Genomic DNA, 26,327 nt, shown 5'->3' on the forward strand with positions numbered 1-26,327 from the left:
TGAAAAAGCAGTGGGGGAAGGAGGGCCTGAAGTGGTGAACAATTCAGGCTCTTTCAGCCATAAAATAGTCGATATCTGGGCTAAGAAACATCAAGACTAAGTTCCCATTAATTGTAATGGAAATTAGAGGTCCAATTCTCCTAAGTGGCTTTAATCTCAGTCCTAGACATTTAGGAGTAGCAAACGAATGATAATTTTCAAGGGTCTTATCCTGGATTGAACACCGTAAATACCCGTATGAATGCTGAATTCCTACTGTAGCATAAGTCATACAATTCTCTAGCAAAAGATCCTGGTTATTCTAGTTAAATGGGTGCATCAGAAATAGAGAGAAGTAAGCTGTGCTATCACAGATCTGTGTCTACCGTAGTACACTAAGCAGCTGATCCTTCCTCCCACCCCTTTCCCTACCACAGGAATAAAGTTAGCTATGGAGTCAGCTTTTGTTTATTGCTTGCAATTTTTCGAGTGATGGAAGACAGCTGGTTGCATTTACTGTTCATGGAGAAAGGACCACATGGTCAGGAGAGGAGCATTTTTATTGGCTCAGAGGATCACTATGGATTTCTAATTGTATTTGAAGAGCAGAAGGTGATTAAATGCAGTTTTAATTCTTAACTCATCCTTCAGCCAGCGGGAATCCCCAGAGCTCCAGCTGATGAGCAAACCCAAGCAGGGATATTAACATTCTCATTTGCATATGGCTTCAAGATGTTGGCTTGTTGTTATGCACAAAGATGTAAAATCAATTCCAAATTTCTCTGCTTATAAAACTCAGGACCAGCCTATGTCTGGAACAACCCCTCTTCAAAGTATTTGGAGTGGCTGAACCAGCGTGTTTGACGAAGCTAGAGAGGCCTCACCGAGACCGAAGTTGTAGGGAGACCAATCCTTTGAGATTTGGATTTCTTTGTTTCCTCTCCAATTCTTTGAGCTTTGAAAGGGTTAACTTTGCAGCACAGTTGCTCCATTGGCTTTGGTACAGTTTTAAACCAATTGGGGATTTAATGATGCATCAGTTAATTAATGAGCTCTATGTAATAAAAATAAGACCCTTATATTAGGGTTGCAAAGTTGATCACAAGGAGCGACAGACACTGGGGGATGGAACGGGGGAGAGAGGAAAGAGAAAGACAAGGTAAAAAATGGCTCACTTACCCGACTGCCTTTTGGACCAGCTTCACCTATTGGTCCTGGTAAACCCTGAAACACAAGAGAAAAAACAAAGACAAATGTGGAGAGGCTTTAATATAAATCCTAACGAGCAGTGCCATATTTACAGCACTATCCCAGGATGGTTCAGATGATTTCACAACTATCCCAAGGGGTATCAATATGGGAGAATGGGAGGTGGTGGGGAGAGGAGGAACAAATCCCTAATTGTTGTGAATTGATGACTCTGCAAAACGGGAATCTTCTAAAACACAGGCGCTCACTCTCGGAGACCCAGAACACTGGAACTAGAATGGCGATTTCTGGTCATAAGACTGGAGAGGTTAACATAGTGGGATGCTAGTAAATTGCAATCAAATGCTAGTTGCAATGTAAAGCGACACCATGTAGACAGTGGCACTCATCAGAAGGTGGGATTGAGTGTGCGTCAATGAACCATACAGACAAGAAGGCCGCTGATTGCATTGTCAAACATACTTTAATTCCTGGGAGGGGAATCTAGATGGGGCCCGATCCAAAACCTATTGAAAACAATGGAAAGACTCCCACTGGCTTCAGCAGCCTATGGATCAGGCCTACAGTTGCAGTATATGGTTAAAAAGGTATTTTAAATTTTTGAACTCCAAGTCGTGAATGACCCTCTTTACTTTCAATAGTGGAAAGACTTGTAATCAATTCACCCACTTTTCTAGCCCATTCATGCTCCTTTTGAAGTCACTACTAAAACTCCCATTGGGCTTCAAGTGAAGGAGGATCAGCCTTATGACATCTGTAAAATTAGTTACACTGGGCAGGTTCTATCCAGAGCATTGGAAGCTGGGAAAGAATTCAAAATACATCTCATTGTATTTCTGTACCCATTGCCCATCCCTTAAGCCGGGCTCTACTCTGAAAAGAGGCCCTATAAAAATTGCATAATAACGAGCATCCATGTTTATTGCCTTTCACCAGCTTCCAGACCAAATTTATCTAGTTTACCAGTAACAAGGACACGTTTATTTTTTCTTCAACTGGCAGCTCTGCATATTCAACCTGGGATCTGAAAGTCAAGCCGTGCTCTTTCTGGCTCACACATAGTCGCCAGTAGAAGATTTCTGCCATCGGAACATTGTTAACAATTCTGCCTGTGATGCGCGAAGCAAAATAGAGCCAAGCTCCCTCTCCCATAGCACTGCAGAGCCAGCACAGCTGACAGAAGTAACAAATAGTAAAATTTTAGTCAGTAGGGAGATAGGGAGAACTGACTGAAAACACACAAGATTTAGATCCCTTGAATAAGGTGGTGCCATTTTTCAGAGTCACTTTCTTGACAATAACTGCATTTTAAAAGTACTTTTGTTTTCTATGTACCTGGGGACAAATACTTTATAGAGCATATGCGATTGGGAGTAAGACCCTGTGAACCCATTAAACAGCATCCCCTAACCTTGTCAGTTCACCATAGCTCAAATGGTTGTTATGTTGTTTGGACTGATGAACAGATGCTCTCACATGATGTTCTGGTGTACAAGTCTCTCATGAGCCTTGCAAAGGGCGGGAATGTAACATTCACATTTAGGTTCATAAAAATACCTCTGTCTCTCCTACTGGTTGTATTCTCCAGTGCATTAGTCTGTACATTACACCTGAGATTCACAGACTTGGGTATCTCTAGAATGCTATCAGTACTGTATTCTGGAATATGCTAAATGGACCCTCGGTTGTTCATATTCACTCTTAAGATGTGTGAATGCAGAAAGTTTCATCTGATATCTGTACTAGCTTATTATTAATAGACTAACAACTCTGCATCTGTTTGGAGTCATATGAAAGTGATCACACAGTACAAGCCTACCAGTGTATATCTACATTAGAGCTGGAAAGTGTAATTTCCATCTCAGGTAGACATACCCACTAAAAATAGAAGCGTAGCCATGGCAGTACGAGCGGCAGGAGGGGCAGCTCTTGTAGCTAGGGTCTTGGATTGGGACTGCGCTCGGGGCAGCTAACCTGTCGCACTGCTCCCAGCACCATGGCTACACTTCTATTTTTAGTACACTAGTTGAATCAGAGCTAGTGTGGGTAATTACATGTTGCAGTTCCAGAGTAGACATACCCCCAGTAGGGCTAGGTACAATGTCTAACATTAAACTCAGTATGGTGACGAACCACGAGACAACACTAATAATTGCATTTTCTAGTGTTTACATGGGATTTTTCCCCTTGAGATACATGGCTATGTTCAGACCTGTATGACCAGAGTGTGACTCATTCTGGACCCAATCCTGCAAACCCTAACTCACGGGACTAATTCTACAAATCAGCAGGAGGCGCTGCCAGCTGCTCCGCGCTCTTGAAAAATCAGACTCTTCTTTAGGTTTCTAAATACAGACTTGGGAGCCTGGCTCTAAAGCGCTCAGTTTTGAAAATCTTGGTGACTGACCTTGTGTGAATAAAATTTTGCAGGACCAGGGCCATGGCGATGGAGGATCAGCTGACAGTCCCAGCTGGAGCCTCATGCCCCTGGGCATATTCTCTACATTCATTCCAGGCATTCTAGAGCATGCATCATTCTAGAGCATGCATCATTCTAGAGCAGTTAGTAAATAAAGTGCCTGAGCCTGGTCTATTTCCCTCTGCAACATCTTGCACACATAAAGGGCTTCTGGCACATTTTTCAGAGGATAAAGGCCAGAGAGTCAGTTTTCTTCTGTCTCTTTAGTCTATTCCTCTTTGCAGTCAGCTCCGCCTACACATTCTACTGTGCTGCAGGACTGTTTGCTTACTGCAGCTCACAGCGGGACAAGATTGGCGTGCAAAAGTAAACTGATGTGGAGTGCTGGCCCACCTGGTCCGAGAGACATTTGGCACTCCTGCTCTTGGATTATCCCCACCGTAGCCTGTGAATCTATAGCGTTCATGCCTGTAAAGGAACTGCTAGGATAAGCCAAACAGGTTCATAGTGTCTCTCTATGGAATTTTTATTAGGCCAGGTAAATGGAAGTCTCCATTAGATGCATTTGGATACAAGATGTAGGAGAGACTGGAAGAATTTTCCTCCATTGTTCACATCCACTGCCACGCTCTATGATACAATGTCCAGCGAGCGTGTCTGTGGGGGAGCTGGAAGATTTACCAGTACTTGGATAAAGCCAGCTACTGGGAATCTTTGGGAGAGAGTCAGTAGGTTCTGCAGGGGACATACTACTGACCCAACTCTCAGATTTCATACGCTGTAGAGACGGGATCTTGATGACACAAAGAGCAGATTTTCTATTTTAAGCCTGGGCAAGACGTGTGTCTTGGATGCCATCTTACAGGTTTTAAATGATTGGCAACATTGGTGATCACACTACAGCATAGTGGCGGGAACTTGTTTTTCACCATAAATTGCAGGGACACGTTGCTAGAGAACTATATCCAGCTGCACCCACTGTGTTTAGCGATTACACCTCTACCTCGAAATAACGCTGTCCTCGGGAGCCAAAAAAATCTTACCGCGTTATAGGTGAAACCGCGTTATATCGACCTGGCTTTGATCGACCGGCGTGCGCAGCCCCGCCCCCCGGAGCACTGCTTTACCGCGTTATATCTGAATTCATGTTACATCGGGTCGCCTTATATCGGGGTAGAGGTGTATATTGTGGCTCAGCTTTGGCAGGCTGTAAATATGCTGGAGGTGGAGGGCTATGGATCAGGTAGCATGGGTGAGTTTCCTATGGCTAATCATTGTCCTCTAGTGCTGTACAGTAGGATATGAGGGACTAGCTAGTAGTCACTTCCTCAAGGGATCTTCAAAAACAGATTGACCCTGTTTCCATAGTCCCTCTAGGAAAAGGCTGAGCGGACAACGCTTCATAGGTAGAGTTTGCTGCTGGCTTTAATCACTATCTTTTATTTTCATTAGACTTCTGTCTTAGGTTTTTCTCCTATTTGATATTAGGTATTAAAAGTGATCTGCAAACAGCAGGTAGGTAGGATATGGGCATATGCCCTCTTCTCATCTCTTTATGATTAACAAAGTAGATCTGAAGAAACATGGTCAGATTTTCCTTGTTTTTATCTTGCAAGTTCAGATCCTGCCCACCACAGAAGACACTGTGATGACCGAAGAACGGATTAAAATGACGGCATCCCATGAGCTAAGAGAGTGAAAGTTGAGCAACTGAGGGAAGGGATGTTCAGCTAGCCAGGTTCTCTGTTCATTTTTCTAACATGTATGTAACTCCAGTGCCCGACTGACACTTGGAAGGACGAATATTGTTAAAGATGCCACACTCCTTCCCTTTGAATGAAGGGGTAAAAGCCTCCTCCGCTTGGGCCATTCCTGGGGTGAAATGCATTGCAAAGTGGACAGGGAGATGTCTTGCACTCCAGGGACCACGGAGAAGACTTGTTCCTGCATCTGCCATTGCACCTGGCTCTTGTGCAGGGGTAGAAGGAAAGGGCATGGCGGCTCCTTGCTGTCTCCCCACTGGCACACTCAGGGAGCTGCAGAGAACAACCTGGGCCATAGTGAGCATAGTTCCAAAGATAAGGTCTAGAAGGAGAAAGTGAAGCTATATGGAACAGGTTCTGCAGGGATCACATCAATTTGTCAAATGAGTGTGCTTTTGTTTTTAAAAGACAACGATCACAAGGAACAGAACGATTTCTAAGAACCTGAATGTTCACTAACAAATCAAAAAGGACCACATTATTTATTCTAAGGGGGGAAAAACAAACAAAAATAAACCAACACATTCCAAGCCATAAGCACCGTATTTAGTGGGGTATGCTTATATCTACCTGCATACCCAAATCCCTACTCTGTGCACAGCACGGTAAGATTTACTGCACCTGCCTGCCAGGATAACCTTTGGCACCTGGGCTCCCATCTGGTCCGCGTTCACCCTTAAAAGAAAAGCACACAAAGATGAGGTTAGTGCTACAGCCTATTAGATTTTAGCTGCTTCACCTTGGGGGTGGGGGGTTGCGAATGAACTTGTTTCAGATTTATAAAGAGAAAGAAAAATTAGATTAAAAAAGGAAGAGGAATAAATTGAAGAAGAAGAAAAAGCTACAGAAGCCAACTCAACAGGATCTAGGCATAAAGCAAGCATTGCTGTTTTCCCACCCCTCCACAGAAACCTGCAGATAGTTTGGAACAAGGAGGCTAAGAGAAGGTGTAAGGCTGCATCCATATCTCTGGCATATGGAACTGTTTTACTAGGGGGAAAGCTCTGCCAAACTTCTTTGATTGGATTCATGTATAATATCCTTTAACATCATCTCTAACAGGCCTTGCTATTCATTGCTATTTTACTGCAAACATCAGACTTATCCAAATAAAAAAAGGGGGTGGAAGGTGAATTACAGTCAAGTACTTAGTATGATGCAGTTAGTTAGTAAACTCCAGCTGAAAACTTAATGCAAAGAAAAAAGAAGGAGTATAAATCTGCCCCTATTTCCATTGCATAAACTTGCACAACTTTGGGCAATAAAGGTTGCAAATAAATTAGAAGCTTAACTAAGTCCTTCCTTTCTCCCTACCCCCACTGATGTTTGGTTAATGTATGTGCATAACTCCCGATTAGCATGGGAGTTAGCTGCATAAATCGTCTCTGTATCAGGCTGGCTCCGAAAAAGCACTTTGATTGCACTGAACAGCTTGGTAAATGACTCAGTCTGATTTCAGGGTATTAGCAGATGAGAGATTAAATCCTCCCTCTTTGTAGTTTAAATTGTGGAACCTGGAAGGGGCACTCACCTGGTCTCCAGGATGACCTGGTGGTCCAGGGTAGCCTTTGTATCCCTGTTTAAAAATATAACAGTAACAGAACAAAATAATCAGAACTTTGTTTGAATTTCTCATCCCAGTTGGGAAGAAAGCTCTATAGAGAAGTTTCCTTCAAATCTAGAATCGGTTTTATGATTCATGCTAACTTTTCACCTCCCACCTTTTGTGTGTTTAGACTAAGCTCTTTAGGGCGGTCAGCTACTATGTGTGTGTACAGCGCCTAACACAGTGGACCCTTGTTCTTGGTTGGGGCCTCTAAATGCTACTGCAATGCAAATAACCACCACCCGCAGCTGGATTTTCAGGATCACAGATGAAGCTGCTTTGTTTTCACCTGAACGTCATCCATTAGGAAGGGCTCGATCTTAGAATGGAACTGGAAAAACATCTACAAAATGATCTACCTGACTAGTCATATTCTCTGTGTCCTGCAATGATCTCTCCCCCAATTCCTATTAAATCAGATTCATGGGATGAAATCTTGACTGTATTGAAATCAATGGGAATTTTGCAACAGACTTCAATACAGTCAGGATTGCATCCATAGATTTTAAAGCAGAAGAGACCATTCCGGTCATCTAGTCTAGCCTCCTGCATAACAGGCTACAGAATTTCACCCAGCAGTTCCGGAATCAAGTCCAGTAACATAGGGTTCAGTTATCACATAGATCTTTCTGAAAGATATCCAAGACATGGAGAACCCATCACATCCTTTGGTAAGTTGTTCCAGTGGTCAACTACCCTCATTTATTTATTTTGCCTTATTTCCAATTCAAATGTATCTAGCGTCAACTTTCAGTCTTTGGAATTTGTTATGCCTTTGTCTGCTAGATTAAAGAACCCACTGCTATAAGGCATCTTCTCCCCTGTAGGTACTTAAAGATGATCAAGTCATCTCGCACTTCTTTGATAAGCTAAACAGGATGAGTTTCTTAAATCTCATATTGCAAGGCAAGTTTTCCAGACCTCAGATTATTCTTGTAGCTCTTGTTTGAGCCTATTCCAATTTTTCAGCCTCTTTTTGAAGTGTAGACACCAGAAGTGGACACTGTATTCCGGTAATCAGCTGGCCAGATTACGTGATACATCTTTTTATTAGAGGATAAAAGAGTTTATGTTTTTCACTGCCAACAAACAGACCCTTCATTTTAAGTTGCGGTTTACATTCTCCAGATTTACTTAGATCTCCCTTTGTATATCAAGTAACACACTTGGATTTTATACTCTTTGCCTCCCTTTATTATGTTACTGTAGCTATTTAAAACAAACTAGTCTCCATAAAGTAGAGGCAAAGCAGATCAGAAGATTACATTTAGTTAGGAACTAACATGATAATTGGGATATTACGGAGGACACAAAAAATAGAAAAATGTAACTTAAAACAAGCTTGAGGGGATATCAATAAAATAAAAAAATAGGAACAACAAAATACCTTCAGGCTGAGCTATAACTGTTCATTATTTCCTGATCTATAACTTTATACCCAGTCTTGGACTGGAGATCCAAAGATCTCACTGTGGTATAGTCAAACATGTTAGGTGACCTATTTTTCCCTCTCTGGGAGCCACAATGGTACCCTTTTCGGTTAAGTGCTCAGCCCTTCAGTTCACTCATCAGACAAGTGACTGGGACTTTGCTTCTGCTCAACTGTCTTTTTATTTTTCCCATATGATCTTCTAGGACTTGCAGCCTAACTCCTCCCTGGCAATGGAACGCAGCCCTCACAAAGCTCCATGGCTACTTCCCATTCTCCTTCACGTTCCTCTTCACTCATTATTTCAGAGATTTGGGCTTCAAGAAACACTCTCTCTCGTGACTCAATTTTTCATGCTTGATCCTGCTGTTACATCAAAATCCCGTGTTTCATGTCTCTCTCTAGCCACTAAAAGTCACACACTGGGACTTCATTGAAAGCTCAAATGGCTGGGGTGAAGTAAGCCACAGCTGAACCTTCTATAATTAGATAACATAGGGTCTGGGCCTGATCCAATATCTAATCACGACAATGGGAGGCTTTCTACGGACTTCAGTGGGCTTTGAATCAGGATCATATTATTGAGAGTTACAAAGAGGCCTGATGGCTCAGGTAATGGGATAAAGTGTTTTTCACCCATGGATCTCCAAGCAGGTACTGACCAAAAGTTGTTGCATTCCATAGGCTGTTGGCAACCTGGCATTGTCTCCATTCATTTCCTAGTGAAGCGGAGTCTAGATCACAAAAGCCAACATTGCAAATGGTAACCTCAACTCACCAAGAGTTCAAGGACTAAACTAGCAGGGAGAGTCTCATGCCCTAGAGATGGCACTTGCCAAGCCTGGGGAGAAGTTAACCCTGCTGTCTCTGTATCATGCCCTAAAGCTCAACCCAGAGGGGTCAAGGGTACCAGCAGTAAATTTGAGATATTTGTTTTGGTAGCTTCTTGATTTCGGAACGGGAGGTTAGACACGGGATTGCAGTTCGCAAAGCTATCAGCGATGAGTGATGGTTTCTTTCCCATACGGTAGCATTAATAATCTGTGCTAGTTTTAGATCTTTGTCCCAGGTCATGTGCCCATACCAGGGTTTTGGAAAGTTGAGAGGTAAGGGGGGGGGGGGGTTACTGATCAAGCAAATATGAAGAAAAGTTTCTAGGGCTTATTGGTTTCCACTGAGCACACCAGGCTATTCCACTCTTTTGGCTCTGCCCTCCATCTTTATTTCCTGCTCCGTGGGGACCTGGAGGATGTGGGACTTTCACCTCAGTCAGGCACAGAGGGTCTGTGGTTGATTCCTGGGCTCACATCTGACATCAGTCACTTTGCAAAGGGCACTCGGCAGGAACCAGTGCTCTGTCACTGTGACTAGCTGTGTCAGAAAAACAGCAGGAGCCGAAATGGATTCCAGAGGGCTCCAGGCAGCCCTACATCAAAATGTAATGTCTTTGCTTCGATACATAATCAGCCACTCCAGCCACTTCTTCTGACAGGGCTGGCATGAATGGGGACACCACACCTTAAAGGGAATGAGTAACTTCATCCCGAGGTAAGAACGAGGCAGTGCTATAAGTGGCAAATGAAAGGAGCTGGCTGCTTAAGTATTGTACAACAACCTCCTTGCCCAGCATCTTCATATAGATACCCTGAAGTTAGTGTCTTGGAATCCCAGGCTGGGTACCTGAAACATGCTTTCAACTTGCCATCAGCCGGGCACCATTTCTGAGAGTTGAACAGCTAGCCAAAAATTATACTAGGAGGCTGTCTCCTCTTTCCTATCCCAGAGAAATAAAAGGGCCCCTTTTCAGTCCTCTCCATAGGATAGGCTCTGTCAGGAGACATAGCTGCAAAGGTCAAGATTTAAAGTTTCCGGGTTCCTGACGTTCAAACAAATCTGAGCGCAGGCTCTTGCTCCTCTTTTAAAAGTTTCTTGATGCACAAAACTCTGGGACGCAAGTAGCTGAACTAGGAGTTGGAAGTCCATCTGTCCAAGAGAGAGCAAATCACTTCATGGCAATACAGAAATTTCCCTTTCTCTGTCTCGTTTAGACTGTCACCTTATGCAGGGGAGGGACTACCTCATTATTTATATCTCATGTGTTGCCAAGCCCAGATTTGGTGCTCTACAGATAATAAACAGTAACAAAATTGGTACTAAATGAAGGAGACGTCCCTTTCAAAATAAATCTATGCCTAAGGCACAAAAACTCCATCCCAAAGGAGGAAATGGTCTCCCACCTAAAGATCACATCAAGGACCTGATTTAGATTTTAGAATTAGAATCTACGCAGGCATAGGAGAGTTAGTGACTTGTGCATCTCAAATCCAAATCAGAGCCTATCACTAGGGTCAGAAAAATCAAAGAGCATTGTTCATGCTATGAGGAGAGATTCCCCCACAGACAGAAAGATACCCTCAAAAAGTCACAGATCTTTTGAGCTACATTCATAAAGATCCTTGCAAGATCCCTTTCCAAAAATCCTCCCATAGAGATTACATTAGAAAAATCAGGAACATTTTAGCTCCTCCTCTTCCCCTCAAAAAAATATCGAGTATGAAAGCTTCTTTTAGATAAGGCAAATCTAGAAAATTCGGGAATTTAATTGCTTCATAAGATTTCCTACTAGCCACAATTACAGCAAGAGTAGAGGAAGATCTGGAGACTATAAGTAACAAGCCTTGAGCTAAAGTCTGCACCATGCATCACAATGTTTTTATATATAAAGCCAAATGAATAGCTGTCAAGTTAAATACACAGACCGTATATTATTGTTGCATCCTATTAAATATACTCTTCACTATTATGGCTAACTTGGGGGGTGTTTCAAATGTGTTTCTTCACATTAACCTGTGCTTAGCACTGTCCGAAGTTAATCATAGCTAGGACTGAAAAAGCTCATGCATTCTAAGGCTAGCTAATATGTGACAGTGTTTACCTGCTGCAATACTCTTTAAATAGCACTGAAATAACAGAGAAGAGTATATGAAAACAATTACATTTGCTCTCCTATCCATACACTTCCTGATGATTACAGGGCGATTAAACACAAGGGGCCGTCACTACATGGGGAAATTACACTTCACTGAACGATTTGCTCAGCCGTGACAATATTTATAATCTGCACTATCATAGCTACGATGACAGTGGGCATTTCTGTGGGAAATGGACACGCTTCAACAAGCAGACCTCGGGCCATGCCAGGCTGGAAGGGGCCACTAAATGCAGCCTATTTCGAAAGATGGTCTTGACGCTGGGACCCTGAGCTGGCAACCCATGAAACTTGGGTTCAAGTTCCCAGCTCTGCCTCATATTCACTGCATGACCTTGGGTGAGTCACTCACTCTTTCAATATCATGCACAGCCTTACATTCAGCTACAGTAGCAGCTGTTCTGTCCTCAGCAACATCCTGTCTCAGGACATGTTGCACAGTACATCAGTAGAATCAATTTGCAAGATGGTCATATTCTGCATCCGACAGCCAAACGCCAAGAGACATTTACGAGCTATTAGTTTTCTTTAATGCACTTCCCTTCTGGTGCCTCAGGTCCTGCCACCATTCTCTAAAATTGCTGTTCAGCAAAAGCAAAATTCACTCCATGTGAAGTGGATGAGCAATGTCTCTCTCTCAGACCACACCACAATGTTTTTGGTATCCCTTGTTTGAACAGCTGTTTCACATACCCTGTAGCTGGGCAAAGGCAAAAAATATTTGTGGGCACTCAGAGACCAGAGTATCCAAACCAAATTTACATGGTACATTTGCTTATGGCACAAACCATGCCATCCGGAACTACAGGCCTTTGGTAGCGGCTCCATCTCAAAGAGCGCAGAGCCAACTGCTTCTTTCAGAAGGAAAAATGTTTGTGGTAGAGAGAAACCCATGAGGGAAACTTCTGTCTCTTTGGAAGTTCTTACACAGAGTTTGCAGACAGATATGGATGGGGTTCCATCCAACCCCCCTGCATGATGTTCTTTTCTCAATTGTCCCATGGAAGAACAGTACCTTTTTGCGCTTGCTTATGCCAATTTTCAAGACTCTGCCATTTTCTTGTAGGCTAAATGGGCTGCCTGCCTGCAGCCAAACACCATGGTATTTTCACTGGGGAGATGCCAGCAAGGAATACAGATTATAAATTGTTTTTCCAAATATTTCTCCAACAGCTTTTAAAAAAGTTTTCTTAATTTAGAAGGCTAATAAAATCCAGGCAGCACCAAAGCATCTGCCAAGCTAGTTCCTCTTTTTTGCTGCACTGAAGGAAAAATCTCACAATCCAACTTACTCGTGTCCTTGAAGAAGGAGAAACACTCCCCCACTGCCCCTTCCACAACAACTCCTGAATGTGCTTCAGGTTTTCCAAAGTCAGGTGTGGGGCCTGTGCATTGGCTTTGGGTCTATTTGTTTAGTCTCCTACTCCTGCTCCATTCTTTCCACCATAAGCCCATTCTGTCCTGACGTTGCATTTTGCTGATCAAAACCGCAAGGCTTTGTTTTATGAGCTGCTATGCTAAGAAAACTGTGTTCTTTGCACCTAATTCATTAGAACTAGTTTGTGAAAGCAAAGTGTGGGGGTTAGCTAAGCCCCAGTCAGCCCACTGCTTGGCTCTACTCAGGTGGAACAAACACCACTGCCCCCTGCTGATGATTTCTACTTCCATTCCCTCTCCTACTTTCCCCAGTATTTAGGCATCGGATAAATAAGCACAGCTCCCCCTACTGTGAATCTAGTGCGGATGAAAGGGGACCAAGTGGCAGTCCTGGAGTCTGAACCCCTCTAGCCAAAGAACAGGAACAGGTGGGCAGCATAGTGGAAGCTCTCCAAATTAGAAGAGGGCAAAAAAAAAAAAAAAAAAAATTGACTTTTTGGTTCACCAGCAATTAAAAAAAAAAAAAACCCTCCATAAAAATGAATTTTGTGTTGAACAAAATGATTTATTTCAATTTCAAGCATTTGTTTTAGACTGAAAAAGTTAAAGGAAATTTAGAAATGTAAAGTCATTTGAAATCAAAATATCAAAATGTTTCATTTAAAAGAGTTAAAATGGAAACCTTTAAATTAAAAAAAAAAAAAAAAAACAAAACACAACAACCTTCCCCCAACCCCTTGCCCAACTGACACAACCAGGTGAAATTAACACTACTTTGCTAAATATTTCTGTGTTGCTGAATTTGCATTTTTTGTGGAAAAAAGTTTCAATCAAAAAATTTCACCTTGCACTACTCCAATGGCCACATCCCCTATACTGAGGTAGGGGTGTGTGTTTGGGTGCATGTGCACGTCCATGCCCATGTGCGGAATAGGGCCAGGGAATTGCTTAGAGGGGCAGTTCATTCTCAATGACCCATTCACATCTTGACCTCTCTGCTGAGATGATCAAAAGAGTGGCAATTAGGATGGTCAGTTTTGCAATGTCAATATTTGCCAACCGGGAATGGCTATGAAGACCCTGAGACCCTTTTCACATAAGCCACTGAACAGCTTCCAGACACTATCAGCAGAGCTTGCTCCATATCAGCAACCTGGAGGTGAAATCCCTACTACTTTGAAACTTTTACCAAAGTCACTAGTGTATCAAATAGTAAGGAAGAAGCAATCAGGAGTCCCATGTTGGGAGGTAGTTCTTAAGCATCTCCAGGCTGGGAGAGGCCTCATTCATGCTCCCTGAAAGCCATTTATTTCAATCTTCCCAGCCACTACAATAGATTGATGCTACTTTGCAGCAGGGTAAAACAAAAAACAGAATTGTATTGGGGGGGCGGGGAGCTTCCACACACACTCACACAAGCGGTGGAATTTGCCACCACTAGAAGCATGAACACAATTAACAGTGCTAGCATGATTGGGGCACTAATGTGGGGAAGCAAACACCAATGGGGAGACATGGCAGTGAGGAATCTCACACTCCAGCACTTGATGGCATTCTCAGACCCATGCACATTCCTGGTGACATTTGTGCTGCTGATGGCACAAATATGGAAGCAAACAAAGCAGATCCATGTTAATTTCAAGCTCCATTCAAAATACAGGGAGAAAAACTCCTCCTCCTCCAAACGTATAGGCCGGGGATGCATTTAGAGGAAGCATGTTCCAATGGGTAGGGTGCTCGTCTTGGGAGACCCAGGTTCAGTTCCCTGCTCTGACACAGACTTCTGGTGTGACCTGGGGCAAGCCACTTACCCTCTCCGTGCCTCAGTTTCCCAATGGGGAAATGGGGATAATAGCACTGTCCTGCCTCAAAGCATGCTGGGCGGATAAATACATTAAAATTGGTGAAGTGCTCAGATTCTATAGTGTTGGGGGCTGTATAAGGACCTAAGACAGACCAAGTTTAGAATGACTTGGCTAGCATGTCCTGACCTAAGCCTGGCCGCTTTTCCTGGTCAATACACAGAGTCAGAGATTAGAAAGACAGTCTAGCCCCAGGGCCTAGAAAAGCAGCATGGGAGTCAGAACTCCATGTCAGAAGCAGGGATTAGAACACTGATCTCACTGGTGTCACTTAATCTCGGTGCCTCAATTTACCCATTTGTAAAACACAAACAACAACTTGCTTCCCCCACACTGAGTGTTGAGGCTTAATTAAAATATCTGAAAGCACTCTGAAATTTTATAGTGAAAGACGCTTGAGAAGGGTACTTACGGTTATTTATTGACAATATTGGTTTAATTCACTGGAAACGAAAATGTGCTTACCTTCCGACCAGATGGTCCAGGAAGCCCACTCAAACCAGGTAAACCCATATCTCCCTGCAAAACACAAGCATGCCTCATTAGTTTTCAGCTGCTTTTATTCCCACTTGCTACATGGTCTTACTGAAATTATTTGTCATAGAATAGATTTCACAATACGGGGGCTGAATTGCTGGTATTTGTGACTCGTACTCTTAATTCCTCAGAAATCCACTAAAAAAGAACGTATAGAAGTAAGAAAAGTGCCATTAAAAGATAATTGTAAATTCACACTCTCTCTATTAATTGCCTCGCCTAAACAGTAAACTAGTGAATTAGCTGCAGCTCTTGTGGGGACTCCAGTTTTTCACCAACAGAATGTGAGCCCTCTTTTCAATTATCACCTTCAGCTGCACACTGCAATGGCATTTTGGCAGGATTTTAAACAGCAGAATCCTGTCTTTTAAACGCAACATGAACAACAGGCATCGGCTGCTTCCATTTGTCAAATCCAGAAGCCAGGTTCGTAAACTACCCTACTACTACTAAAGTGGCTCAGCCCATTGCTCCAACTCAGTCTCCGATAGCTCTGAGAATAAAATTATTTTCCTTGTATACACAATGTTGAATGATCTTTTCCTGGCTGCTTAGAAGGAGAGATTTGCTGGTTGCCTGTACTCCTGGGAAAGGACTGAATTCAACCCCGACTGGTGTATTAGAAACATCTTAAGAATGGACCGGGCCCTTTGGTGCAAGTTATTTACATACCACATCCGGTTCCTTACTTACAGTACAGTTTGGCTTTCTCTGACTAGACTCAACGAACTCTTAGGACTTCAGCATCGACTGTGACGGATTATTTCAGTCTTTATTTAACATGAGTTTGGAGTAAATAGCTGAAGAATTAGGCATTACTCCAAACTCTTGCTGAAAGCTCTGAATTTCTATAAATACTATCAGGAACAAGGCCTTGTTAACATGGGCTAAGTGTACTCTGGGCTTTACTCATGCTTACACTAGCCATACTTGGTGAGAAAACGGTTACACATCTTTCTGGCAGATGCTTTCCACATCTTACCCATTCTGAAGCAGCTCAAAACATTTCAAGGGCACCTCATGCTGGTGAGCTGAAAGAATAATTTCAACGATCTCTAACTTCATCATCTTTATGGGTTTTGGGTGTCTTAATTTATGGCCCAAAGGCACCTGGCTTCAAATTAAATAATCCCTTCATGGCCGATGCTTTCCATTAACTGTACATGAATAGGAAAAGTTTCATGATGTGGGGGGAGGGAGAGGGAGTTTAATTGTATTGGACACGAGTTATGAAGGAGGAAGTGTGCTGGCACTAATAAAAGAACAAATCAATACACACATTAGGGAACTCTGATTGTTCCTCTGTTAGGGGTTCACATAAATATTGAAATTATTACCAGACATCAGTAAAAACCAATTCACTGTGAAACAGCAAAACTCAGATCTTAATTTATTGAAAAGGTTTAGCAATAGAACCCCTTGATCTTTAACAAAGGCTAAACCCCAAAATTCTTGCATGGTTTGCACTGATTTGATTAGACATCAGTGTGTGTGTGGGGGGGGAAATCTAGTCTCACACACCAGGGTGAGCATATATGCAACCTACTTTGAGTATGATGATCAAGATAAATCTCTCCCCCTCACCCCAGACAGCTAGGCGGACCTTGCAATTAAGCCACTGGATCAAAAGATCCAAGTTAATTCCCAGCTCTGCTGCAGAATCCCTCTGTGATCTTGAGCAAATCACAGACCCCAGCATGGGCTGGGAATATGGGCACATTCTCAAGGTTCCAGGGATGCTTATACAGCCTGTGCTGAAACCAGCACAGCTGTGTCTTCCCTACTACTTTTAGCCATGCTAGCCAGATTAAAGCTAATATGGGTATGCCTACACAAGTGCAATCACACCTCTGGCTGAAGTGCAGACAATCTCTTAATTCTTTAGTCCCCTCCATCTGTAAAGTGAGAACCTCTGGGGCTTTTTCTGCTTAGATTGTAAACTCTTTGGAACAGGGACTGTCTCTTCCTAGGTATATAGACAGCTGCTAGAACAACGGGGCCCCAATCTCTGTCTAATAAATAATAAAAATGATGCTTACCTTCTCTCCATTACGAGCTTTTCCAGGTGACAGCCCAGGATCACCTTTTTGGCCCTGAAACAAAGAATTAATCTCATGACCATATTTGAAGAGAACCCAAATTTTATACATTTGGTCTTGTTTGAACGGAGCCTTAGACTTCTAAAACGATTTTATTGTGCCTCCTCTCATCCCCTCCTCCCACACCTGTGAAAGTTTTCTTATCTGGTTCCACTTTACTGGAGCACGGGCTAGGGTTGTGTTTTTTAACTTGTTCGTTGCTGCTACAGCACTAAAGGTTTTTAACTATTTTTGGTTGCATTAAAAGAACCAGAGAAATATTTGGAAGAAAGCAATGCCATGACTTCCCATATTTGCTGCACAGTTGTGATTTCCCACCCTCCCCACCCCAAGTTTTCCCCTATAAATTACCATCACAAAACAACACTCCACGCCCATTGCTACTGCTAAGTAGTATGGGTCAGCAACTTACTGTAGATGCTGTTTCCGGATTTAACTGTAGGGGACAGATGAAACCAGAGGGAAAAGTATACTAATTAGGAGCTAGCAGCGGCAAGACTCAAGAGCAGTAGCAGGGTTTCTAAGCTGGCAGATGAAAGAGGCACATTATATCTTAAGTGGTAGTATTCTTAATTTTCCCTTCCCACAGCTGAGACTCAAGTTGCAGGTTTCTTGCTCCTGCAGAGAAATCAGGATTTAGGATCGGGGTTTTCAGAGGAGCCAAAGGGAGTTGGGTGCCCTGGTCCCAACTAGAATTTCAGTAGAATTTGGACACTTAATTCCAATAGGTTCCTTTGGAAAACCCAGCCCAAATTCTTAGCAGGTGGGGCTTGGCCAAATGGGACACAGGACACAGAGAATTAGTTGGGAGCATGTGAGGGCAGAAGGTTGGAACATACTAGATTCTTCTGGCATGTCACAGGTAGGCTTCAGCACATGCAGAACCTTAGATCTGTCTAGTTTCAGAGTAGCAGCCGTGTTAGTCTGTATCCGCAAAAAGAACAGGAGTACATGTGGCACCTTAGAGACTAACAAATTTATTAGAGCATAAGCTTTCGTGGACTACAGCCCACTTCTTCGGATGCATCCGAAGAAGTTTAGATCTGTCTAGTATCTCTACTACAATCTGGTACCTAACACTCAGAAGTCTCAGTGCTATGCCTCTATAGTTTCTTCCCTTTTGTGATCTTAAGTAAGTCACAATCTCTGTATGAACATCTGTAAAATGGGCATCAGTTACCGACTTGCATGGGACAGTTGTGAGGGTCAATTAATATTTGTCACGTGCTTTGAGGTTCTTTCATGAAAGTTGCGAAAAAGTATTTTTAACCAGTGTTTCTCATTAACAGCATAACGGTCCGGTTACAGCTAGATAAGCAGCTATTCTTCCATCCTCACTGTGATGTGCTTATGTTGACACTTCCTTCCAAACTTCCACACAGCGTAAATCTCCCTTTCCCTCTGTCCTCCACAAGCCGACAGGTTTGGTCAGAGAGATTTCTTGGATGTAGACTGTAGAGAGCACTGCTGATTTGATGCAGATGTATCTGTTCAAATTCTGAATGAAGACTTCTGGGTTTGCCAAACAGTAAATTAAGTCATGCAGATAATCTCACTTTGCATGCAGCTGTTATCATCCCCGCAGTTCCCTTCTGTGGCATCCTCCTTTGCAGGCCTCTGAGCTGCTTATGGGACCTGCTATTGTTGGGAGCAGATTAATATGGTCGCTGTAAGTGTCCTCATGGACTGTGGAGCATTTTTTATTCTGCAAAAGCAGCATTTTTTCCTGCAGGCAGATGTCTGTACTTTATGTTCCCTTCCCAGTCACATCTACTTAGCTTGATCACTTAGAGTAGTGTAAACTAAGTACACTGGACCCCCGTTTCAACCCAGGGTTTTGGATCCATGTGCGGTCCCGCGTTAATGCGGGGAACGCGTTACCATGGATCCCAATGTAATTAATTAAAATCAGGATCTATGCGCGGTCCCGTGCTACAAGCGAAATCACGCTATACAGACGCGCGTTCAAGCGAGGGTCTGCTGTGCTAATTGAACTTCTATAGCACCTTTCACTGGAGGATCTCAAAGCACTGTACCAAGACACTGACTCAGACCATGCTTGTGAGGTCAACACTATTGGATCCATTATATAGGTGGGTAAATTGAGCCACAGAGAGCTTGACTTACCCCCAAATCACACTGCAAGACAGTGGTAGAGCCAGGAATAGAACCCAGGAATCCTGATGCTCAGTTCCCTGCTCTAACTAACAGGCCATATTGTTTTCCCTTTTAACATGAAAAAAGGTTTTTCCCAATCTGTAAAAAGTCAGGAGTTGTGAAATTAAAATACTCCATCCCAGAAATCCAACTACTAGCAGTGTTTTAAACATCAAAGTTTCTAGAGCCAAACCACACTCCCAAAGGAAATTTATCCTCTCTGTATCATTATAGAATGGAAGATTTATTCAGAAGAGCCACTAACATTTCAGTCCAAAAGGCCTCCAGATGAGAGAGACAATCCCCATTCCAGCAACAGCTTTTACACAGCTTTACAAAACATGCTTGGGCTGATGGAGAAACCCTTCCCTCAACACCGAATGCTATCGGCAGATCTACATCAAGTCATTAGCAAGTCAACAAGCAAGGTCTTTAGTACAACAGAAGTCCATGTCAAATTGAGAGATTATCATCATCTTCCCTAACTAGACATGAAGTCACCTGCTGTTGCCAAAGACAACAAAAGAAATGCAAAGTGGCAAGAGGTTCATTTAAACAGTTATAGTATTACAGATATTTGAGAAAAAAAATGACAGTTTAAATTCTCTGGGGGTACAAATGGGTGAACTCCAGAGAAGCGGTGCCCATTTACAACAGCAGGGAATTTGGCTCAAAAATATATATAGTACTATTTAAAAGAACTTTTTAAATACATATGCCTATTAAGATTAACCATAATGGACAGGAACAAGGTGGAATTCTTAACATGGGGTACATTTAAAAAAATTCTCTTGTTTGACAATGTAACAGGACAGCTCTAAAATGCAGTATAAACCTACAAGTGATTTTATACTATGGTATAAACACACAGACACACCCACCCCTTGGTCAAATAAAATTTATCACGAAATCCCTAATGTGCAATTGACCGCCTGGCCTTATCAGTGCCCTGTTAATTCAGCTGATAATAAGTATGCTCCTGGTTCTCTTCCTCAGTGACAGAGATTTGTTCTAGTCATATTTTCCAAGCTGTATCTGTCTGGGAAAGTTTGGTCTCCATTGTTGGATTGCTTGTTTTTTCCAAGCTATTATTATTATAAAGTGCTATCTAGGGAAGACCTCCGCTAGCTGCCTGAGTGCCTCAACAGGAAAAACTGAGGCCAGCACTACTTAGCCTGCCTGTCAGGGGATGGATTTTCAGAGATACTGAGCACCTGCAGTGCCCACTAAGTTCAGTTGTAGCTGTAGACACTCAGCACTTCCAGATAAAAAGTCAGGTCCCAAATGTGGAAGCCCACCTGTCAAGATTAATGCAATGTGGATTCATTACGAAAATGAGAGATGGTGCAAAGTCTATTCTGCTCTCCTTCTTCCCGAGTCTGAGAAGTTGGGCTTTAAATACCAGCCAAATGAAGTGGGGCACGAAGGAAAGAGAAAACCACAGCACTCCGTACATGCCTGCCAAGAGGTGGCACCTGAAGAGATAGAGCTACCCAGTCTGTATAGTGTTTTGCAAAAACTTGCAAAGGTCACTGCTCGGGGGTGCTGGAACAATTTGTACATGCTGAGAGCCATTGAACCAAACTGTAAACCCTTTATATGATGGAAACCACTTCAAGCCAGGGGGAGCGACAGCACCCTCAGTTCCAGCAGAACTATGTCGCTGCTCAGCTGATTCTCTGGCCAGATGTAGATTCATTCTCAGCCCAAGACTTAGCTATGGTTTTCACATTATTAAGGGACACTGAGCTCTCCCTCTGCCTTGGAAACCATCGTGATGAACCACCTACCACAGCTGATGGTTGTCAGCCTAGAGGCTCTCTCTTTTCCTTTACTGGGACCTTTTCAAGCCATTGACAAGAAGTTAGACAGATATGATTAACCAGGCTGCTCAGAAACTCTACATTGTGCACTAGCTGGAGGCCCATGTGCCTATCAGAGTCATACGCATGAAACATTTATCACCTCTGCTGCATAGACAGTATTGGACTCCCAACTTACTTCTGGATGCAATTCATGATGTTAACTTTGAACTACAGTTTGGGTCCTGGCTTCCTTTGAAGCCACCTCTTTTTCCTAGTGCACCTACAAGCAAGGAGGGCAGCTGGGACTCTTCAGCTATCAGCGAATGGTGATCAAGAGAACTCATCAAGGAACTCTTCAGCTATCAGGTCCAAAGATTTGAATTTGACAGAGCTGAATGTAGGGTGTTCTCAGTGCACGTGGAGCTCGGTTCCAGGACTGCTTCCCCACAGTCATCCAATAAACCCCAAGATGTGCTGATCATCAAAGCATACTGTGAAGTGTAGCTTGCCTTGGGGATGAGGAGTTTTTCTTATGGGTTGGGTGGGGAAGGGAGCATTGTTTTCTCCAAGTTGTCAACTGTGTCCCACTATTCTGTATAACTTGACTGCACCTTAGTAGGGAAAAGCACTGTAACTAGAATGCATCTATGATATGCATTGCTCCATTTGTCTTCCCATCAAACATTTAATGCCTCAAGTCCACCTGTTCAGAATGGTGTAGAGGAAAGAGAAGAAGAAAAAAAAATTATATATATATATATATATATATATATATTATATATATATTATATATAAAAATCAAATGGTAGGGTCAAGACAGCTGGAGAGAAGAAAGCTGGGACTATAGAATTGTTAGTACCCCATGATGATTTTTTGCTATGTACAAGGCCAGGGGAACTGGCTTCCCCCACAAAAAAACTTGAATTTGCAGATCCCATGTTCAGTTTGCAGGGCTGTCAGCTAGGATAAAAAGATGTTGAGTTTTACAAAGTGAAATCAAGAAGTGAGATCCGGAAGCCATTGACAGGGAATAAATACAGAATACCAAGATATAGACATTTTATAACCTTACTTTTCAGACCATATAACTACACTTTTAAATACAGAACAGCTGCTATGCACCAGCACATCTCTGGTGCCTGCTTTTTAATTAAGCAGAGGCAGAAATGCCAGGTTGCTAGACTCTTTCCCCCAGAACATCAATAGCAATTGTAACCTCTCTTCCTACTGATGTGCTAATGAAAAGAATCTACTCTTATATGAACCTTCTCTTCACTTTGATGTGAAATCCTAAGCATTTTCATTTTGTTAGTGCTTATTAGAGAGATTTTCACTGATTCCCTCCTCCTGCATTCCTTTCTCCGGTCCTATATAGGACACTAATTTCTGGTCTCACTTGGGCCACCAGTAGCTCTAAAGCTAGTTCTGATTAGGTCAGGCCTCAAATAGAATCCATTCTAGAACCTTTACATTGTCTAGAGAATGTGTTTATATAATGGATCGAGCTGGATATTAGAATGGAAGTTTCTGAAAGAGGGAATGTTGGCCAACACACCGGAATTAGTCCGTCTTTTCATCTACATCTTTAACAATGTATTCTAGTCAGCCAGACGAGGCCTTGCTTCTGACTGGCCAAATCTTTGATACCCCAAATGCTGTACTGTCAGCGGTGCTATTACTGAACTGCAGTGGCAGCAGGGGAACTTTTGTATGGGAGGCGGGGAAAGAAAAAGGAGAGGGGCAGAAGTAAAGGCTTTTGGGGGCAATCAGTAGAGGAAGGAGCATAGAATTTGGCGGGGCTGGGATGGGGAGGGAAGCAGAGGACATCCAAAAGGCAGCAACTAGGGAAACTTGGAATACACAGAAGAGGTGATGTACTGTGGGACTTTAGGGGCCGGGTAGGATATTATGTCCCAGGTTACTAGGATCTCCTTTAACCAAAGCACTAAGTTTTGACACTTTCCGCTGTGTTGGAGGTAACTGCACAGTCAGTGACAGGATAGTGACTCACTCCCCCAGAGTTTTGTCCTTGCAGGTATTGTGCTCAGGGTCAAACCTGGGATGGATTCTTTGGGGACAACCTCTTTGCTGACTGTTCCCAAAATCTTGGCCAGGACTCTGAAGTGGATCTTTGCATGGTATTAAAGGGGGCATCAGGCAAAGAACGGACAGTCCGGGTGGAATTTTGGAGGGGAAGAGGAGCGATGGAAGGGATTTCAGGGAAGGGAGGAGACAGACAAAGGAAGATTTCGCCAGTTCTGCTGTCTGGGCGGTCTGGACTGGGGTAGCACAGTCACATAGCTGACTAAGGGTGCTGAAGAGTCCAGAGGAGAAGCCCAAAGCAGCTGAACAACAGTCGGGGTGCTTACAGGATGGACGTCTGATCTTGTGGAGGGTGAAGACCTCCGTGGTGCTGTTGGGAGCCTCTGGTGAATTTTGAGGGTGGGGAAGGCAGGCCTTGCAATGCTGCAGGGAGTTTCACAGGGTGTAGGGAAAGGACCTCGCAGTGTGGTGCGCACGGGAGATGGTGAAAGAGCCCTTACAATTATTCCCCTGGGGGGTCGAGTAGCCTTATATGCTCTCTCTCCTTACTGGGGTCTCCTCTGGAGCTAGAAGGCAAAAGCTTTTCACACTGGCAAATACTTACTTTAGGGCCAGGTAGACCAGGGCGGCCAGGGTTTCCATGGGGACCAGGAGGACCCTAAAACAAAACAGAGACATAATAAATCTATACAGATCAACATTATTCAATATGGATGGCGCCCAAAACCCCAGCTCCAAGTGCCCCTGAACTTTGAGGAAGCTCAAATCCAGGCTCAGTCCAATCCCCGGGAATGACACAGGCCTTCTTTATACTAGAAAGGTTTTGCTATACCTGCAAACCCTCCTAGATGTGATTCAGGTCCCCAAACACAATAAGCTAGATTGAAAAGAGGACCTGGGGGGGGGGGCCGCAACAACACTACATCTACATGGGGACTTTTGCCAGCAAGCAATGTTGGTCAGAGTTTTGCACACTCCTAACCAACATAACTATGCAGGCAATACTTAAGTGCAGACCAGGCCACTATCCCCGAAACATCTGTAATTAAGAAAAGCCATTCCTGGCAGCAGAAGGGATAGAGCTGGTGGGAGCATTTCAGTCACTCTTCCTCTCCATGAAATATATAGCTGCAGTATGCTCCTTCCAGGAGGGAGGTGGCTTAAGCAGAACACTGATTAGGTGGCCCTCTTAGCAGTAACAAGGAGATAATGGCACTGTGGCTGGACAGGGTTGACTCTGTGTTAGCTAAGGTTACCATACATCCGGATTTTCCCGGACATGTCCGGCTTTTTGGTCCTCAAATCCCCGTCCGGGGGGAATTGCCAAAAAGCCGAACATGTCTGGGAAAATGCCGGCATCCCTGCCCCAGTCCCCTGTTACCTGAGCAGCTCCGGCAGGCTGTGAGCTGCAGGCGGATTCCCTGCGGTGGCGGCGGCTGCTGCTGCTCCCCCCAGACACCTCAGCTCTGTGTAGCTGAAGAGCTGAGCTGACCAAGCGCTACCGGCTTCACAGTTTGCCGGGCAGCCCCCAGACCTCCAGATCCACTGCGCCCCCAGCCGGGCGCTTCCCCAATGCAGCCAGAGCCCAGGAGGGGAAGTGCCTGGCCGGGGGTGCAGCGGGTCTGGAGGCTGCCCGGCAAACCACGAAGCTGGTAGCGCTCGGGCAGCTGTTTTGCGTGGCTAGGAGGGAGGAGGGGGAATGCGGGGCGCTCAGGGGAGGGGGCGGAGTTGGGACGGGGACTTTGGGGAAGGGGTGGAGTTGGGGCGGGGCCAGGGCCCCGTGGAGTGTCCTCTTTTTTAAAACCTTAAATATGGTAACCCTAGTGTTAGCAGATTGTTCTTGTATGGCAAATAGTACTGTAACAAGACCAAGAACATGAGCAGTTTGCAATGCAGAGACACAGGGGATGCGAGATGGTTTAAAAACCTACGTTCCCATCAATGCACAACTGCAGGAATCTCCCACCAGAGTGCAGATATGCAAAGTGCCAGCAACCACTTCAGAGAGCAACCCACTAACCACTTGCAACTGCGTTAGCAATGTCAGTAAAGCAGTGATCTCTCAGGTGTGCTGGGCTTCCACACAGCTCCTGACTTCAGTTAATACCAGGCCTCAAGTCTAAGAGCTTCTCTGCAACCATATTTCCTATGTGACCTGACTTCCTCCCTAGGGACACTATTCAGCGTAATTATGCTAGCAGACAATAGGACCTTTAAACTCCTGGCAGCCTTGGAGGCTTTGTGCTTAGGCTCAGTACGGTACCAGGGTGCATAATGCATAAAACTTAGCTATGCTGGCAGAAGTCTGTAATAGAGACATAATCCATGTCTGTCAGGGGTGTGATTCTGACCGACAGAGCTGTGCTGGCAGAAGTCCCTAGCATAGACACAGCTGTTCCAGCAAAGCTGTGCTTCTACCAGATTAGCTTGTTTCATTCATGGGAGGTGGCTTTACTACATCAGTATAAAGTACGCTTTGTGGACATAACTGCATCCTCATCAGGAACCAAAATAGCAGCAAAAGCCCCAGAGGGAGCAGAGATTTGGGGTATCAAGAAGACTGTATACATTTAGAGCAATTTACTTGGCATGATAGAATAAGCAGCAGGCACATTTCTGAGAGCTGAAATAAGGGGAAACAGAAGTACTTGCTAGAATGAAATTTTAATGGTTTAACTACTTGTTTAACCTTCAGGGCACATCCCCTGGAAAGCACTTGAAATTTTGCCTTTTTAGAGGCTCTGATGAGACTGGAATGCAAATCCATACTATGATTGGTATAGAGTAAAGTCCCTGTTGAAAATGAGCTTCAGTTTTCCCCAGTGGCATTTTAATGATTTGTTCATTTAAAAAATAGATACATAAATGATTAAAAATATAGTCTGTGACCCTCACTCAAAAAGCTATAGCAATTTTCCCTGCCCAAATACGAAGGGCAGTAGGCACTGTAAAATACCTACAATAGATGATATACAGCAATATCTCCTTTTAAATCATTTATTAAAAGAACTAAACATATTTTCCAAAGACTATTTAAGGCACTATCTGGAATA

General features: G+C 43.6%; 1 protein-coding gene across 7 annotated transcripts in view; it reads right to left on the reverse strand.

Moving 5' to 3' along the window:
- Positions 1-26,327, reverse strand: part of LOC128825375 (collagen alpha-1(XXVII) chain B-like) — a 230,647-nt gene that overhangs the window by 157,006 nt on the left and 47,314 nt on the right. For all 7 annotated transcript variants that reach the window (XM_054007835.1, XM_054007836.1, XM_054007842.1 and 4 more), the window contains 6 exons: positions 23,879-23,932; positions 17,210-17,263; positions 15,099-15,152; positions 6,902-6,946; positions 5,992-6,045; positions 1,159-1,203 (listed from right to left, as the gene is read on the reverse strand). In XM_054007835.1, the coding sequence (XP_053863810.1) occupies positions 1,159-1,203; positions 5,992-6,045; positions 6,902-6,946; positions 15,099-15,152; positions 17,210-17,263; positions 23,879-23,932 (306 nt within the window). The remainder of the gene's footprint in view (positions 1-1,158; positions 1,204-5,991; positions 6,046-6,901; positions 6,947-15,098; positions 15,153-17,209; positions 17,264-23,878; positions 23,933-26,327) is intronic.

The sequence above is a fragment of the Malaclemys terrapin genome, chromosome 17, assembly GCF_027887155.1.
Source record: "Malaclemys terrapin pileata isolate rMalTer1 chromosome 17, rMalTer1.hap1, whole genome shotgun sequence".
In the NCBI taxonomy this organism is placed as follows: Eukaryota; Metazoa; Chordata; order Testudines; family Emydidae; genus Malaclemys; species Malaclemys terrapin.